General features: G+C 37.0%; 1 protein-coding gene across 1 annotated transcript in view; it reads right to left on the bottom strand.

The window, feature by feature from the left end:
- Window positions 1–1,022: 1,022 nt before the first annotated feature.
- Window positions 1,023–19,083, bottom strand: part of LOC132300732 (uncharacterized) — an 85,645-nt gene continuing 67,584 nt past the window's right edge. The window contains exons 15-18 of the mRNA XM_059797941.1: window positions 9,199–9,276; window positions 6,791–6,877; window positions 2,132–2,218; window positions 1,023–1,696 (exon numbers count right to left, since the gene is read on the bottom strand). Of these exons, the coding sequence (XP_059653924.1) occupies window positions 1,646–1,696; window positions 2,132–2,218; window positions 6,791–6,877; window positions 9,199–9,276 (303 nt within the window). The 3' untranslated portion in view covers window positions 1,023–1,645. The remainder of the gene's footprint in view (window positions 1,697–2,131; window positions 2,219–6,790; window positions 6,878–9,198; window positions 9,277–19,083) is intronic.

The raw sequence follows: 19,083 nt of genomic DNA, 5'->3' as shown, positions 1-19,083 counted from the left end.
AGACGTAGAATCTATGTTGAATCACCATTTAGCGGGGCATCAAATCAAGTATAAGTATAACCAATTTCTAAAATACCACTTCCTCGTGAGTGAATTTATCTTGAATCGGAATCTTTTGGCTCAACTTTATCCCAGTTTTGCCGAGGGAGCAACCCGTTTTGTTGGTTGGATCACACCCTGTTCATCCTCTGGCATCACACTCTGTTCATCCTCTGGCGTTAAATAACGTGCGACAAAATTCATAAAAATTTAATAAGCAAACCCTTAGCCCCTTGCTTGTCGTCACAGCAACTCGAAAGATTACTTGCAACCACTCAAGCGCCTTGTACAGGTATTTATGGCGATGGAGAAAAATAGAGGTGGCCGACGATAAGGAAGAATAAGGAAGAACAATGTGAGAGAGAGAATCAGATTAAGGCTTCCGGATAGAGTAGTGAGAGAGAATCAGACTAAGTTTGATTTGGATCCAATACCCGAATAACCTCTCAAATATTTTATTTTTTATAATTGAAACATATCTAATCAAAGAAGGTAAAGCAGCAAAATGAAAGATACACTTCTCTTTTAAATTTTAATGATTTATTATAACAATTTTGTTTTTCAGGCCAAATCCTCCAACGTTTTCTTCAATACTAATATTGAATTACAAACATACCTATCTCAACCCCTTTTATTTTATTATTATTTTTTCATACCATATTTTATTGATTAGAGTGGAGGGTTCAAGTCCTCACAAGAGCAAAGTGAGTTGTGACTGTAAAAAAAAAAAAAAATAATAATCACTAATTTGTGAGAAGATAACAAACTTGTGTAGGGTAATTATTAATCCATTGGGTGTATTCCAAATGCAATAACAAAGTGACTTGCAAGTTGCAACTACTTTCATGGTTAAATACTACATGCTAACAAATCTCATGGAGTAATACTGCCAACAATGCCAAGTTACCTAAGAAATCATCGATAATGTATCTCGAGAACTATAATGCATCTCATGCAAATTTATCAAAAGCCGAATGCATGAATTTAATAAATGCCAGAATAAATAAGAGATAATTTAACTTATAGGGCATATAATCCCAACAATATTAACACACTTCACTTGCATCTGACTTGATGGTTACTACAAGTACAAACTAGGCTAGAAGACTTTGGCGCGACTCCTCGTCTTGCTGATTAAAACATAGATAAGACATGTCTCTGAGGCATTAGAGAGATTCCAGCAAAATTATCTCAAAGGCCATCAGCAGTTATTTTCTCTATGTATATGCATCAAAATTTAACCTCCTATAGAACATGATTTTATAAGCTGTGAATTGCCGTTTTTGGTACCGAGACGAATGTATGAATTTAGTGCAGTTCAAAAAATACAACACAGCGCCAGCTATCTGTATAGCATGAAGTACATAGAAATTATTCTTGTCACACACAATTCTTAGAATAGCTGTAAAAGGACATTATCTTTATAGCCAGCTTATTGATATGTGCTTCAACTTCTGGTTTCTCGAGGTGAGTTTCTGACTAGCCTATCAGGAAGAAACACAGGAAAGTCTGAATCTGCACGAGTCTTCGTTCCGGCACATGTATTTATTTGTTGAAAATACATAAATATAAACTACGTCGAGACAAGCTTTTTAACAGCATATTCTCACAATTTTGCTATTTGCTGACTGAAAGTCGGGTCAATGCAAACAACTACCTATAAGATTTTTTTCATCAAAACAATAATGTATTAGAAGAAAAACACAACAAATATATAAGAGTAAGAACATCCATGTTACATGGACTCTTCAAAAGTAGGTGAAGTACTCGTCTCGGACACACAATACTCGGACATGGGTATATATATGTGCCTGACACTTTTGGTTGGGCATGCACTTCAAAAATATATTCAATTGTTAAAATTTGTTTTATTATTTTTTAAAAATAAGTGAAATGCCTATATTGATGATTATGCACCAAACAGAAATTATTTTCTTCTAAAAAATAAATTAATTTAGCAGGATCCATGTGCCCTGTTTGAGGAGATGACACATATGACACTTGAATTCATACACGCACCAGACACAAATACCCGAGCCCATGTAACATAAAAGAACAAAAGGAGATATGATAGCCATGTCCAATATGTCACCTTGCCAATACTTTTGCCAGAATGGAGATACTCAACTGCATCTGCAACAGAATGAAGGCCGAGAAACCTTTTTGGGTCAATAGCAACCTGTTATATATACATGAGCAGGTTAGATATTCTAATATTGTATAAAGCCCAAGAAACTTTTTACTAGGAAAGATGACTAAAATGTAGTTGATTGGTGTCTGAGCAAATAAAGGAAGACAAAAATCTGTCTTCTTGAAAAATACAAGGTTTCTGCGCAATTTTATGTTTTACTAATTCACGATGAATTCTGTTTCATATTTACCTAATTGAGCTTGAGTAGCACGAAAGTATTTTGAAAAAGGGGACACACATTACCGTGGTATTAAATTAATGAGCCATACTATGAAAATTTGGGAGAGAGTGATTGAACAATGCCTAAGACAAGAGTCTGAAGTGTCAGAAAATTAATTTGGAATCATGCCGAAAAGGTCAACAATGAAGGCTATTTACTTATTGAGAAGACTAATGGAAAGATATAGAGAGAAGAAGAAAGATCTCCATATGGTTTTATTGATTTAGAGAAAGCCATTGATAGGATACCATGAGATCCAATATGGACGGTTTTAGAAAAGAAAGGAGTCAAATAAATTATATTGACAAAATAAAGGATATGTATTATGTTTGTGTGACTATAGTTAGACAATTGTAGAAGAAACAAGTGAATTTCTAATAACTATAGGATTACATCAAGGGTCGGCATTAAGCCCATACCTTTTTGCCTTAATTAAGGATGAGCTAACAAGACAAATTCAAGATGAGATTTCATGGTGTATGTTATTTGCTGATGGTATTGCTTTAATCAATGAGACAAGAGAAGGGGCAAGGTCAAATTGGAGGTTTAGGGGGAAGCTCTAGAATTAAAAGGGTTTAAGATAAGGAAAAAAATAAAGTGAATTTATGGAGTATAACTTTAGTAAGTCTAAAAATACAAATGAGGACGTGGGGAAGATCGAGAATCAAGAGGTGCAAAAAGGTGCACATTTTATTATTTAGGCTTAATTATTCATAATGAAGAGAAATTGAAGATGATGTTAATCATGGAACAAAAGGCATGATGGGCTAAATGGAGGAGTTCATCTAATATATTGTGTGACCGGTGTATCCCTTAAGATTGAAAGGGACTTGGAACAACTATTAGACCAGCCATACCTTATGGGACATAATGTTGGGCAGTTAGGAACAACATATGCTTTAAAGTGAGTGTGGCAGAAATGAGAATGTTGAGATGGATGTTAAGTAAGACTAGAGAGGATATAATTAGAAATGATCACATTTGTGAGATGGTTGGATTAGCACCAATTGAACATAAAATGAGAAAATTGGTTAAAATGGTTTGGACATGTACAATGAAGGCCTTTAAGTGTGCCAGTAAGGAAGAGTGACATAGTTCACATTGAGAGTCATACTAAGAAAGGAGGAAGACCAAAGTTAACGTGGGTAGAGCACGTAAATATGATAACATGTGGTTTGACTCAGGCCATGGCCTTAGATAGAGCTGAATGGAAAAGTACAATTCATGTAGCTGACACCAAGTAGTTGGGAAAAAAAGATTTGGCTTTTATTGTTGTTATTTAACTAATTGACATATTTGAAGAAATCAAGAAATGAACACGGCCATTTATTCTCTCCTTAAATTGTTCAAATGATATGAGGATTAATTTAAATCTAGTGTTATTTTTATACACCCTCAAAACTTTATGCAAAATTTGTCCTTTGCCAATTCAATTGTTAGATTATATACCTCTATCATGTTTGTCAATACCAAGTCAATATCTTATCAAGTATTTTATCCATGAATTCATATTTTTTCACTAAAAAATTATAAATAAACTCTAATTTTAAAATATTTTGATGAGGAAAGTTTCCAATTGATTTGAAGGTCCGATGCATGAAGGATGACAAGAATATTCAATTCAACATTAATTTGCCAAATGACGGAACTTAATGAATGATTGCATTCAATTTAATTGGGCGCGCGCGCGCGCGTATATATATATATATATATATATATATATATATATATATATATAATGATAAGATAACGAAATCAACTATTTGAAATTAGAGATACTTTAAATTTAAGTGGTATATATACATATAACTATATTTAGACTAGGATAAGAGAGTAGGACAGATGTTAGAATTGAGTTTCTTCAAAAACAACAGCAGCAACAACAATAATTATAAGAATAATAATAGCAATAACAATAACAACAACAAGAATAACAACTACAATAACAATAATAATTGTTAACTACCATCTACTCTAAAAGCTTAAGCTATTAGAGAGGGGTGTAACTTTAATATTTATTCCTCTAACATGTCACCTTACGTGTGGCCTTCTTTTGGTCCAACATGTGTTCCAAATTTAATTATCTTGGTGCAGGACATTATCTGCTCTGATACCACATTAACCACAATCTACTCTTAAAGCTTAAATTGTTAGAGATGGTGTAATTTTAATACTCAAATCCTCAAAAAATACACCAACAACAACAACCAAGCCTTTTCCCAATTATTTGGGAATGGGATTGGCTATACATGAATCCTATGTTTCCATTCCGCTCTATTTAAGGCCCTATGCTAGAGAGTACTCGAAACAAAAACAAAACCAAAAACAAAGGAGAGGGGGCTTCTAGAGAGAGGAATTCTTTTTTGATTTCACCTTCGAGGGCTGCAAGTACAAGAATTTATTTTGGGTTCGAATTTGAGGCAGGAGAAACACACTTTTCTTGTGCATAATATTTAAGTATGCCAATCATATTTTTTGTTCTTTTCTCCATATATATATATTTTTATTTCATTATAATAGGCTTATTGCATTCACATGGACAGTTTTCCTTGATTTTATATTATGCTTTTTATGAAAGAGTGTACTTATTGTGTTGTTCTCAAGTTTGAATGATGTCCCAAATTGAGGTGAAATTATTCATTGCAACCGTTGTGACGATGATGCGGTGCAACGGACGGCTACAAACACTCTACCAAAGCACATATATCAGCTTTTTGGTTCTATTGTAGGTCCACTTTGCTTTGGTGGAGTCTTTGTAGTCGTCTATTGCACCACGTCATCATTGCAACAGTTGCAATGAATAATTTCTCCAAATTGAGGGGAAAAAATGAAATTGAAATTGAGTCATGTAATTCGATTGAATATTGGCAGAATGCTTTAGAGTGATGGAATGTTGAGTGGTTGGAATGCCCACCACCTTTATGGGGGCACTAATTAGGGTGTCAACAATCCAGGAGTTAAGATAACTCAAACTGCATTGAGGTTGGAATCAGGACATGATATCATGTTTTTATAATTGAAATTAGCTTCAAACTATGCTGTGACTCATGAAATTTTTGTGTCACAACTCATTCATGATGCAAACTTGGCAGTTGGTGCTGGTGATTCCTTGTGTATTTGGATTTTGGACTAATGCTTTTATTTAAACGGTCACGTTTCATGAAAAAGTGACCTGCGACGCTCATATTCTTTATATCAAGTACAACAGAGAGAGGTGACTTCTTATTTTTCTTTCCTGGTTATTGATCTCTGTTGGAGAATATCTTATCATAGGCTAAAATCACTCCTATGATATTCTCATATCAAGATTCTGTCAAGGAGTAATTTAAGGAATGGTTCCTATAATAATATTCTCCAACAATCTCATTCTATTATTTTTCAGATTATGGCAAGGAGGCTATGAATGAAAAAATCCCCACTTGTCTCGACGATGACTTGACTCTATTCATCAATGTTGTTAACAACCATCTACTATAAACGCTTATGCACGTGTGGCCTCTCTTTTGGTCCAACACGTGTCTCAATTTTAATAATCAGGGTGATGTGAGGTTTGGACATAAGACCTTGCCTGCTTTAATAACATGTTCACAACCATCTACTCTAAAAGCTTAAGTAGTTAGAGAGGGTGTAACTTTTTATTTTTCCTAGTTGGTACTCACACACACCCCTCCAAGGAATTGTTTACCCAAAATTCTCTTCTTCTTTCCCAAAATTCTTTTTTGTACACTCTTTCGAAGAGGAGGGAAGAGGTTCGGATGTGGGTAAAAGGTGTGTGTGAGTGTTCTTGGCAATGAAAAAAAAAAAAGGAAGTAAATTTGCCTAAAGGGCAAATCGCCATCTCAGCTGTTTCCTTTATGACCTTTTCTTCTAATAGTTGGAGCTGTAGCCTGGCCAGCCTTAGAGGTTAGCAACATTATGCCAAGTATAACAGAAACCATGATTCAGGTTATTCACGCAAATCCAATGAATACCAGGTATAGATCAAACAGCTTCTGCTTATGAATCATATCAAATTAAATCAAATACAAGCATAATTTTGAATTTGACAACAAGTAGCAGCAAAATTGAACCAAAGTCGAGATTGAAATTAAGGAATTTCTCCAAAGATATTTCTAAACAGATTAAATAACAGGCTCAAGGGTAAACAGTGCATCTTTATTCTTATTGGAAAGAAATGCAAGCAGACAGATTTGACTGGTATTTAAAATAACAATAATTGTGGCAGAAACATCTTAGATTAGGAACAAACATTTACTAAAACAAACAAAAGAAAAAAAAAATACTCTTAATTATATAGGAAAATAAATATATTGATGAAATGATGTGGGTAGATGTATTACCTTAAGCTTTCCCAAGGAAAAAAGATGAAAAAGCCTGTCAAGATGCTGTTGCCATAGTTGACTATATTGTACCAAGAAAAAGCCAGCCTGAAAAGTATTATAGAAGCAGAAAAAGTTCCAATATCAAGTGTTTAAAGTTTTAAACCTCAAACAGAATTCATTGAAGACTGGCAACAGATTATTAACTAATGATTTAGGTGCATGGAGAGAGACTTGCGTTTAGGAGATATACGATATGTAATAGAACTAAACAGACTCTGAAAGACTGCAGCACATTATTAAATGATATCGGCTTTTTGAGTAGTGGACGCAGTATTAAACTGGATTCCCAATTGTTGCAAAATGGGTCTATTTAGCAGAAGCAACCATTAGTTCTTGCAAAGGGGAGGAATGTAGACCACTTCATCAACTTGAGGCATGGGCTGCAAAGGAGCAGACTGAAGAGGAGGTGCCGCATGTTGAGTTTGAAGAGCAGCAACCAAAGCTTAGAGTTAGTTTCTGAGCATTCCCACATCTTTAGTGAGTGAGTAAAAAGGGAGCCTGACTTGGAACTTCTTTGTTAGCCATGTCTCTGTTTCTTTGGAGATTTCTTGTGAGAATGGGACTATGAACTACTTGCGCTTGTCTCCGTCGAGCAATGGTGAAGAAGTAACCTGAAATTTATAGGGATTTTGCAGGGAAAATAAATGTAAAAAAAGAGTAACTTCGGGCAACTTGTAGATTGCCTACTATGAGAATTCTTCAAAAACTTTAAGCTCTTCCTCTCCAACACCAAGCTTTAGGACTTCTCTTCAATGGCTTCAACACCCCCAACTCTTTGTTCCTATGACTTTGTATGGGCTAGAATCCACAAGCTTTGGAAGAGTGAGCTCCAAAGAAGTCATAGAGAGAGAGAGAGACTAGGTCTTTCAAATGATGCATAAACCACACATATATATAGAGGGGGAGAGAGGGTGGACTGCCACACCACCCCCCCACCCCCCCAAACCCCTCCTCGTCTCATCCAACTTCCTTGCTTGCTCTCCAAGATAGACTAGGAATCGGATCTAGTTGGGCCTATCCAAAACTTGGTTCCAGTGGGCTTCTTAAAGGATTAGTCAATCCTTGACCCAACTAATTAGCCCATTAATTATTTTTCATTCCACTAAATAGAAATAGTTGCACTCCGAGTGATGAATAATGATATAATTGCCACAAGTGTTGAAATACAAGTTTGCCCCTCTATGCTAAATTATGATATTGGACAATTAATCCAATCACTGAATGAAATAGCATAGTAACATCTTGAGAATATATGCTCCAATGCCAATAAGTAATGATTACCCAAAATACTCAGATTTTAGAGCCTTGGGTCAACTGAAGTAAATCAAAGCAACCACTAACCAAAACAAGAGTCCATTGCTCTCCCAGGTTTAAGAGTTGAAAGATTCTTTATACAGAAGAGCTTACTCAAATGAATTTCTCTATGAGGTTCAGAGTGTCTGCTTCATCTTTTGAGGAGTTCTCTATGAGTTCCTCAGTATTGCTGCCGGTTCTTCTCCTAGAGCTAAGTTCTGTAGGAATGCTTTTGCTGCTATTATTTGGAATTTTTGGAAGGAAAGGAATTCAAGACTGCATGATGGACTGTATAGGGAGGCGAATCAGATTGCTATGGCTTCGGTCTTTGAGGCTGCTCTTGGCCTTGATTTCTGTCCATGACATTGTTGCCTTATGTTAGTCTTGCCTAATCTGTGTGGCATTTTTTTTATTTCATTTTTGCATTGGAAGTGGTTCCTTTTCGTGTTCCCTTCCTTATTTTGATGTAGTGGGAGGATATGCCTCTCCCGCCTCCTATTGTACTATAACCTTTGTTATTATATAAAATCCGCCCCATTCAGGGAAAAAAAAAAGTTCCTACTCAAATGGGATTCTAGATCACTAGCACCCACTTTGTCACTGCAAGTGAATACTACATCACCAACATACATTGCAAGAATAATACAACTATCACTATTCCATTCAACCACTGAATAATCTGGCATTTTGCACCTAATTCATAGGCAACAACTACAGCACAAAACCTCTTGAATGGTCTCTCCAACAGTAATACAAAAATAATAGAAAGTAAGTGCTTAAGCCAAGAATAATTCATTATCCATCATAGTCATCCTTATTTCATGGATTGAACAGTAATATCTTATCTGAAAGTACAATTTACTGCAAATAAATATATAATCTCCAACCATTACAGAGTGATACTTATTTCATGGATTGAAAAGTAGTACCTTATCTGAAATTACAATTAATTGTAAAATAAAGATATAATCTCCAGTAAAAATTATAATGAGTTTAAATATCTATCATAAACGTAAAATGGATAAAATGCTAGCCTATTACAGCACCAAATCAATTGAAAATAGTTAACATACCACAGTTTGGCTTTTTGCTAGAAGCTTCTCACATATCCCAGTATAATTTAATGGCTTCCATCCCTCCTCTCCTTGATACTGAAACACAAATTATTCGGTTCACCAATGGCAGGTCAAAGTTATAAATTGGGAAGCAAGCACACGCAACAAAAAGCAAACTGATGTATTGAATTAATATATAATTCTTTGATTTTCAAATTTTTCGTCGAATTTAGACTTCGGAATCAATAGGATAATTGCATATTTATAACAAAACACATTATCACAAGAGCGATCTTCAAACTTTGATGTGCATCCTCAATACTTGCGGTAAAAAATGTAGAACATGAGCAATTCTTTAAAAGTTGCGCGCAAGTTCTTTAATTCATAAATGAATATGGAATAAAATTATTGATATTCATGCAGAAAACCTAGCAGTTAAGTTGCTTAATAAAGATCCATCTGACATCGTGATCTTGCAAATACGCAAGTAATAAGGAAGTGATTTGATTCAAACTGAGGGTAAGAAGAAGATAAAGAAAGATGTTGAATGTGGTAACATGATGACACAATAACAATAGAGGTCTATAACTTTTTGAATGACATGTCCACAAATAGAGTGCAACATTGAGAAAGGATCTCCTCAGACCAACAAATAGGTGGCACTAATACATAGATTTTTTATGATATTAAAACCTTGGTTACATAACCACATAATGTCAAGCAATTGCCTAATATGCATGAAAATTTGAAAGCAGTAATAAGAGATGCTTTTCATATTTTGGTCTTAGAAATATGGTCCTGGATAGAGTTCAATGGTAAAACAGATTCTTGCATAGATTCCCAAGTGTGGAAGGATTTAAATATTAAAAGTTACACCCTCTCTAAGAGCTTAAGCTTTTGGAGTAGATGGTGGGAACATGGTATCAGAGCCAAAAATCTCGATTTCAAACCTCACCGTCACCCAAATTAAAAAATTAAAACACATGTTGCACCAAAAAGAAGACCACATGTGAGGGAGCATATGGAAGGATTTAAATATTAAAATTACACCATCACTAACAACTTAAACTTTTGGAGTAGATGGTGGTTAACACCAAACATTAGGGTTTTTGTGAACTTCAAATTTTTGTTAGATTCTGATAATGCACAAGTGGCATTACCTCACAGGACCTAACGAGAGTTTGAAATCTTGGATATTGTTGAAATATCTTTATTATTGTTATTATTTTTATTATTTTTATTAGCTGTTTTTAGCCTTTTATTAGATGTTTTATATAAGATCCCTATAATCATGGGACCACGTAGATAAGATCCCTGTAATCATTGGATCCCGTAGATAAGATCCCCATAATCATGGGATTACGTAGATTTTGGCATATTTTATGTCTTTCTTTGATTTGGTTTCCTTTCCTTGAACCATCTTCTTGTATATAAATATAGATATTGGCTCTCGGTTTGAGTAAGCCAAAATCCAAAATTTCTTCTTTTTGGTATTAGAGCAAAACAAAAACCTTCGCCTCCCCATCTTCCTCCCCAATGCTGCCACCTTCTCTCTCCCTCTCTCCATTTTCCCTCACCTCCGATGTACCTCCATCTCCTCCCAACCCTTGTGCCGGACCCCTCGAGTAACCCTCTGTTTTTAACTCCTTTTTTAGGAGAATTCCATTAGTTAAATATATATATATATATATATTATTTTTTTTTAATGATCCAAGGGTCCTTCTGGTGTTTTTTTTTTTTTCTTTCTGGGTTGCCGGTGTTTGTTCGGCAACATATTTGGAGGAAAGCGCCGATTTTTCCGGCCTTGTTTTTCTCTTTCCTCTTTCTTTGACGTGTGGACCAGCCTTAGTTTGGTACTATGAGTGATTCTAGTAGCCAAAAGGACACTTAATCTTCGGGCTGTGGCCGCACTGCCGCAGTAGTCAATACTATTGGTGGGTATTCTACTCCACAGATTGATGTCCCTCCTGCTTCAACTCCTCTTAGACCATCTTTTCAGGACTTCAAACAATTACAGTCCCAGATTGGTCAGCATCAGGAGCAGTTCGGAGCCTTATCTACCAGGGCCGACTCTTCTACTGCCACGACTACTATAGCTACAGGTACTCCTTCTGCTTGTCATGTTAAAGCGGGAAACCTACTTGGGTTCTGGATTTTGGAGCCAATGATCACATAACTGGTGAGTTGTCATTATTTTCTACTCCTACTCCCGTTACCCGTGTTAATCAGGTTGTTAGTCTAGCCGATGGGTCAACCACTATTCGTAGCAAAGGAAATGTTCATCTATCCCCTGATATTATTTTGCCTCTGTTCTTTATGTTTCTAACTTTGCACTTAATCTTCTATCTGTTAGCAAACTTGCCAAATCACTAAACTGTGTAGTGATTTTCTTTCCTCATTACTGTGTTTTAAAGGACATGTGTTCGAAGAGGATTTTTGGCAGGGGATATAAGCATGATGGCCTCTACTACTTTAGGGATCCTCCACTGACACCTCCTCCACTTGCTTCAAGCCTTCAAGCCTTTGTTCTTTCAGTTTCCAGGTCTTAGGAATTTTCTTTTCAGACTTTTTATGGCATGCTTGCCTTGGGTATGTAAACTTTCAGTATTTATGTCTACTTTTCCCTTCATTAATAACGGCTTATAAGGATAGTAAGTTTCAATGTGAGATTTGTGAGCTTTCTAAACATACTAGAACCAATTATATTTCTCATATGCATCGTGCACCTAGTATGTTTGATCTTATACATATTGATGTGTGGGGTCCTTCTCCTGTTATTGCCTTTTTGGGGCATCGTTATTATGTCACATTTTGTTTAATTTTGGATGCGGAAATAAGAAATGCAAATAGGAAAAGGGAAGAGAGAAATATAAAAAATATAGGCATATACATGGTTCGGCATTAAGGCCTACATCCATGGACAAAGAGTCACTAAGGGCTACATTTTTATTATTCAGATCTGTATATTGCTCGAGTACAAAGAGCCTATATATAGGCATGGTAAATATAAGAATATATGGAAGGTGTACAATAGTCAAATGAGGCACCATGATTGGTGGAGGATTTTGTTCCACCGTTACATAGAAATATTTATAATTGGAAGGAAATTGACCGGATCACTATGATTGATGGAGAATTTTGCTCCACAATTATATAGAAATATTTATATATTTCAACACTCCCACACAAGTTGGAGCATGAATATCATGAATGCCCAACTTGCTAAAGAAACGCCCTGAAAGATGATGAGAAGTTGTCTGGAACAAAGCCAGGAAATTGACCAGATCTTGCCGGCCAAGGAAAATAAACTAGAACTCGCTGGGAAAAATAGCCGGAACTAAGTCGGGAAAAGGCCGGAACAACACCGGTAAAAGACCAGAACAACGCCAGGAAATGACCGGAACAATGCCGGGAATAGCCGGAACAACATCGGGAAATGGCCGGAACAAAGCCGGGAAATGGCCGGAACTAAGCCGAGAAAAGGCTGGAACGTTGCCGGTAAAAAGCCGGAACAACGCCGGGAAATGGCCGGAAAAAGCCGAAACTACGCCAGGAAAGAAATGTGAAGACATAGAGAATATGATCCATAATAATAATTCCAATTCTCCCCCTCAAATTCTAAATGGGTTTACAAGAACAACTTGGCTCTGATACCATGTTAAATTTTGGATGCAGAAATAAGAAATGCAATTAGGAAAAAGGGAAGAGAGAAATATGGAAAACACAGGCATATACATGATTCGGTATTAAGGCTTACATCCATGAACAAAGAGCCACTAAGGGTTACATTTTTATTATTCAGATCTGTATATTGCTCGAGTATAAAGAGCCTATATATAGGCATGGTAAATATAAGAATATAAGGAAGGTGTACAATAGTCGAAGGAGGCACCATGATTGGTGGAGAATTTTGCTCCACAATTATATAGAAATATTTATATATTTCAACACATTCATTGATGATTATTCCCGTCACAAATGGGTATATATACTTAAAAAGAAATCTAAAATTTTTCCCTTGTCCACTCAATTCCTCCAAATGATCAAAACTTAATATAAAACTGTTTTTAGGAATATTAGGTCTGACAATGGTCGTGAATATGTTTCCAATGAGTTTCGGTCTCAACTTAACCAACAGGGTATTCTTCATCAGCTTACTTGCCCATATACCCCTGAATAGAATGGTGTTGTAGAGCGTAAAAACCGCTAACTAATGTCAGTTGTTCGATGTCTTTTAAGTGGTATGAATGTGCAAAAGTCATACTGGCACATGGCGGTTCTTATAGCTACTTTTCGCATTAATCATATCCCTAGTAAAGTCTTAAATGGTAAGGCCCCCTTACAAGTGCTTCAGCCTGATATTACTCTTTTTTCCATCATGCCTCGGGTATTTGGATGTACATGTTTTGTTCAGAATCGTAGCCCTTCTCGTACTGCACTTGATGATAAGGCCATTAAATGTATCTTTTTAGGATACTCTTCCATGTCAAAAGGTTGCCGGTGTTATGATCCAGTAAACAAACATATGTATCACTCTCTTGATGTCACCTTTCATGAGCATACCCCTTTTTATGGTTTTAACACTATCTTGCAGGAAACTTCTACTCTCGATCAAGAGGCTTCTCCTCTTACTCAACCTTTTCCTATTTTTCAAGAAGAGCTTTCTTTTGTGGTTTCCTTACCCCCTTTGCAAGTCTATTCACGCCGCCCTCGTGCTCCGCCACCACTGCCTTCATCCTCCTCAGAGTCAGGTTCAAGTACATCTCTTTCTCCTTTACATTGCCCTGACCTTGTTCCTATTCCTGAGTCTCGGTATCCCACTCGGGACCGCAAACCCCCTGCTTAATTTGGATTCGCTTATAGTACTGATCATCCTATTTCGCAGTATATCTCTTATGATGTTGGGTCTTATGGAGCCTTTCTAGGTAAACTTGATTCCATTTCTATTCCCAGAAAGTTGTCTGAGGCTCTTCGGAATTCCAATTGGATGTCTGCTATGAAGGTAGAAATGGATGCTTTGCAGCATAATGAAACGTGGGAGCTTGGTGGCCAAAGGGTTTACTCAGATTCCTGGCAAAGACTTTAATGATACCTTCGCTCTAGTGGCTAAATTGACCTCAGTTCGTTTGCTTGTCTGCTTGGCTGCCTCTTACAATTAGCCTCTTCATCAGCTTGATATGAAGAATGCTTTTCTTAACAGTGATCTTCTTGAGACTATTTACATGGATCCTCCACCTGGTTTTCGGGCTGAGGGGGAGTACGCTGGAAAGGTCTGTCGATTGCGAAAGTCTTTGTATGGATTCAAAACAATCTCCGAGAGCTTGGTTCAGTCACTTCAGCGATGTAATTCTATCCATGGAGTTTGTTAAATGCCATTCTGACCATAAATGTTTTATCCACCGTTCCTCCACTGGTCGATGTATCATTCTGCTTGTTTATGGTGATGATATCATTACTATTGGCAATGACATCCCTGGGATTACTCAAGTAAAGCTTCAATTGGTTAAAGCTTTTGATGTGAAAGACCTTGGGCAGCTCAGATATTTCTTAGGAATTGAGGTTACTAGATCTAAGAAGGGTATCTCCTTATCGTAAAGGAAGTATGTCTTTGGATCTTCTTCGAGACACGGGTATGCTTGGGTGTAAACCTGCTTCTACTCCTATGGTTCCTATTATGAAGATCTCAGCTAAGTTTGGAGATCTCCTTTCTGGTCCCTCGCAATATCAGCGCTTGGTAGGAAGATTGATTTATCTTACCAATGCCCGTCTTGATTTGGCTTTTGCGGTTAGTGTTGTGAGCCAAGTTTTTGCATGCTCCTCGTATAGCTCATATGGATGCGGTATATCATATTCTTAGATATCTCAAGTCCTGTCTTGGACTTGAAATATTTTATTCTTCTAACAAGCAGGTTGGGGGCTATCCTGTTTCAGTAATGCAGACTATATTGGGTCCAAGACTGACAGATGTTCCACATCTGGCTTCTGTACTTTCTATGGAGACCATCTTATATCCAGGAAAAGTAAGAAACAACCTGTAGTTTGGAGATCTTCAGCAGAGGCTGAGTATCGTGCCATGGCTCAAGGTACTTGTGAGATTCTTTGGCTTCGATCTTTCTTGGAGGAGCTAGGGCTAGGTGAAAAACAGTCCTCATACTTGTTTTGTGATAATAAGTCAGCCATCATGCTTGCTTCAGATTCTGTTCTTCCCGAGAGGACTAAACATATAAAGGTGAATATTCATTTTATCAGAGAAAAGGTTAATTTGGGAATTATCAAGCCGTGCTTTGTTCGTTCCTCTAATTAGTTAGCCGATTTGTTTATCAAATCTGTTGGTCCATCTTTGCTTCATTCCTCGATTACCAAGCTAGGCTTGATTGATATCTTCACTCCAGCTTGAGGGGTAGTGTTGAAATATCTTTATTATTATTATTAATTTTATTTTTATTAGTTGTTTTTAGCCTTTTATAAGGTGTTTTATGTAAGATCCCCGTAATCATGGGATCCTGTAGATAAGATCTCCGTAATCATGAGATCCCGTAGATAAAATCCTCACAATCATGGGATCACGTAAATTTTGGCATATTTTCTATCTTTCTTTGCTTTGGTTTCCTTTCTTTATACCCTTATTCTTGTATATAAATATAGATCTTGGCTCTCAGTTTGAGTAAGCCAAAACCCAAAATTTCTTCTTTTGATATAAACTATCAAGTAACTGCCAATCTTCATGATATTTACTGAAATAGTATTGATGGATATCATGAAATATCATTTATCTCCTTCAATACTCTTATAGCACATAAAATATGACAGTAATCCTGCATTCCACTAAAAAGGGTAGCAACTGGCAACTCCCAATTTATTTTGAACTTCCATTATTTAGTTTTTAATTGATTTTAGTGAAATGGTAAAAAAAGAGATTAAAAAAAAGAGTATCCTACAATTAATCCAATAGATCTATATGTAGGATGGCAGAAACAAGTTGCACAAAAAGATATTGGAATGACAATTCAGTTTTCCATGTTATGCAGGGAAGTAAATAAATAGATCCATACCAGAGGTCCATAGCTACTTATATCTTAAAATTATTCAATATGTTAACCACCCCCCCCAAAAAAAAGAAAAAAATCCCTTATAAGGGTGATCCATTAAAAAAGTTATCAAATGCAAACTGAGGATTATGATTGGTTCTTTTATTTTATTTTATTTTATTAGTAAGATAAGATTGTATTAGAAAAACGTTCAAAAGGGGAACGTATCCAAAAAGAAGCTACACAAGCCAAAAAGGCATTAGACTCTCAAAGAGTCCAAAACTCTACCATCTCCCCTATAGATTTACAATTTCTCCCCAAAACCCAACCGAAAAAAAAAAAAAAAAGCGAACAAAGAATAGAGAACTTCAATGCTCCAATACGAGTTTCCTTGCCATCAAAGGATCTACTATTCCTTATTGTCCATAAGCACCACCAAACACACAGAGGAGGTACCCTCCAAAAGCCGCGGACTTTGGCATCCACTGTACATCCTCTCCAAGCCTCAATCAAGATGATCAACTGCCTCCTCATCTCTCTTGCACATACAACACCAATTAACGACAATTTGTTTTCTTCGTCGCAGGTTGTCCAGAGTAAGGATCTTCCCTAGAACAACTGTCCATGCAAGAAAAGCCACCTCGAGGGGGGCCTGGGACTGCCATGCCACACAGCCTTCCATGAAAAAGAAGGTCCTGGACCATTCGTGAGGCACCTGTAGAGCAACCGCACCTCAAATCTCCCCTGCAGGGAGGAACCCAAACACAAAAATCAGCCTTCTCCCTTAATCTCCTTATGGTAAAGCAACTACAAGAACCCAAAAACATCACCCTACTTCGAATCCTGAAAATGCCTAAAAACTGAACATCCTAGGATGTCCTCCCGCTATCAAGCCGGTAGTAATCAACCACCAAGGCATCTCTATCGCGGCAATCCTAAAGAGGCTGGGATAAGTGCTAGCCAAAGAGTGATTCCCACACCAAATGTCCTTCCAGCATCGGATACCCCTGCCATCTCCTACTTTGAATGTGATGTGTTGAGAAAAATCATCCCACCCCTTCCAAAAACGCCAACTCCACCTGGGATCCTCACCTCCATGGAACACCAACCTCTCCTTAACTCACCATATCTGTAAACAATCACCATTCTCCAAAGTTTGTCTCTCTCCTCCCCAACAACAACAAAATAACCACTTTCCCAAAAGGGCTTTATTGAAAGGCTCCAGTCAACTAATGCCCAAACCTCCCAACTATATTCGTCTACAAACTTGGTCCCAACAAACCAAATGGTACTTAAACTCCTCCAAACCACCCCAAAGGAAATTCAGTTGAAGCTGCTAAATCCACCTAGCCACAGAATAAGGAATCTAAAAAAGAGAGAGAAAATAGGTAAGGAGGCTCGATAACGTGCTCTTCATCAAAATAACCCTCTCGTCTTCCGATAAATATTACTTCTTCCATCCTGCCAACTTCTTTTCAAACCTCTCCACCACGGGATCCCATCCACACACTTTCCTCGAAGGCGCCCCCAAAGGCAACCCTAGATACGAAATGGGCTGTCAAGCACCGACACGGCAGTGAAAGTCCTCGTACCGGTGTCGGACACGTGTCCGACACCCTTTTGAGCGTGTCCTGATTTTTAATTTTTTTTTTAATATATTGGATACGGAGCGACACGCCGGAGGACACGCCAGAGAGGAACAAGATGCAGAGGGTCGCGCTGGAGGACACGCCGGAGAGGAAGGAGATGAAGAGGAATATTGACGTGCGATGAAGATCTGTATAACAGTTGATGTGGGTATATGTCGAAATCATATATATATGATTATATATATATCAATTAAAAGAGAAAAGATTGTAAAGAAATAGCATGGATGAGAAAGGCCGCCAAAAGAAGGAAGCAGAGGCTCATAAACCAGTGAGATGAAGAGCTAAGGAAGGATTAAGATGGTGTGATGCAGAGGCATAGAGATCGCATCTTATTAGCGGACATACCGAGGCCAAAAAGACACGCTTCTTTAGGATCTGTTTGGCAACAAATAATGTGTTTTGTTGAATATATATATATATATATATATATATATATAGTATGCTAATGTAATTTAGGCCAAGAATCTTTAAAAAAATATATAATCTATGTGCCTAAACTAATTTAAATGTGTTTGGTTTATTATAAATATATAAGAAATTAAGCAAAAGTTAAGTTTTTTATAGATAATAAAAAATAATATTATTATTTTATTGCCGTATCCTTACCATATCCGTGTCCTATTTTTTTCAAATTTGCCGTATTGCCGTATCCGTGTTGTATCGTACCAGTGTCTTGTGTCCGTGTCCGTGCTTCATAGGAAATGGGAAAAGAGCCAACTCCGCACCCCAGAGTATCTGCAAGGGAGGAAATCTCAGGGACCTCCCTAACCGAAACCATGAGACTCTTCCACATATTCAGTTTCAAGCCTGCTTGAAACCATATCAAAACACATCTCAAATATCTCAACTGAGACTTATCAGCATCATAAAAAACTAAGGTATCATCAGCAAAAAACAGATGGGAAATCTCCAACTGTCTAGGCAAGACCTTCCTTACCATGAAACCTCTTAACATCCTCTCCAATCCATCCCGATTCGAAACATTAATCGAATCAAACTATAGGCCTCCAAGCAAAGGTCTCTAACTAGAGGTCTTCGTGAAGAACTTCTAAAAGAAAAATCAATTCCCCTACACACCTCCACCTTAGACAACACCTACCTATCGACCCTGATCCTGCCAATGTGATAACCTCTTCGATGGGCATTCGTGAGCCTATGAAATGCCTTTGTGTTTTTGTCACTCTCTTTAAGCCACAAGGCTCGAGATTTTTGTCTCCCAGAGATCT

This window comes from Cornus florida, unplaced genomic scaffold (genome assembly GCF_030987335.1).
Source record: "Cornus florida cultivar Cherokee Brave unplaced genomic scaffold, ASM3098733v1 CherokeeBrave_3.0.0_Hap2_Chr03, whole genome shotgun sequence".
NCBI lineage: Eukaryota > Viridiplantae > Streptophyta > Magnoliopsida > Cornales > Cornaceae > Cornus > Cornus florida.
Note: the sequence above shows the minus strand (reverse complement) of the source record. Positions and strands in the feature narration are given on the sequence as shown.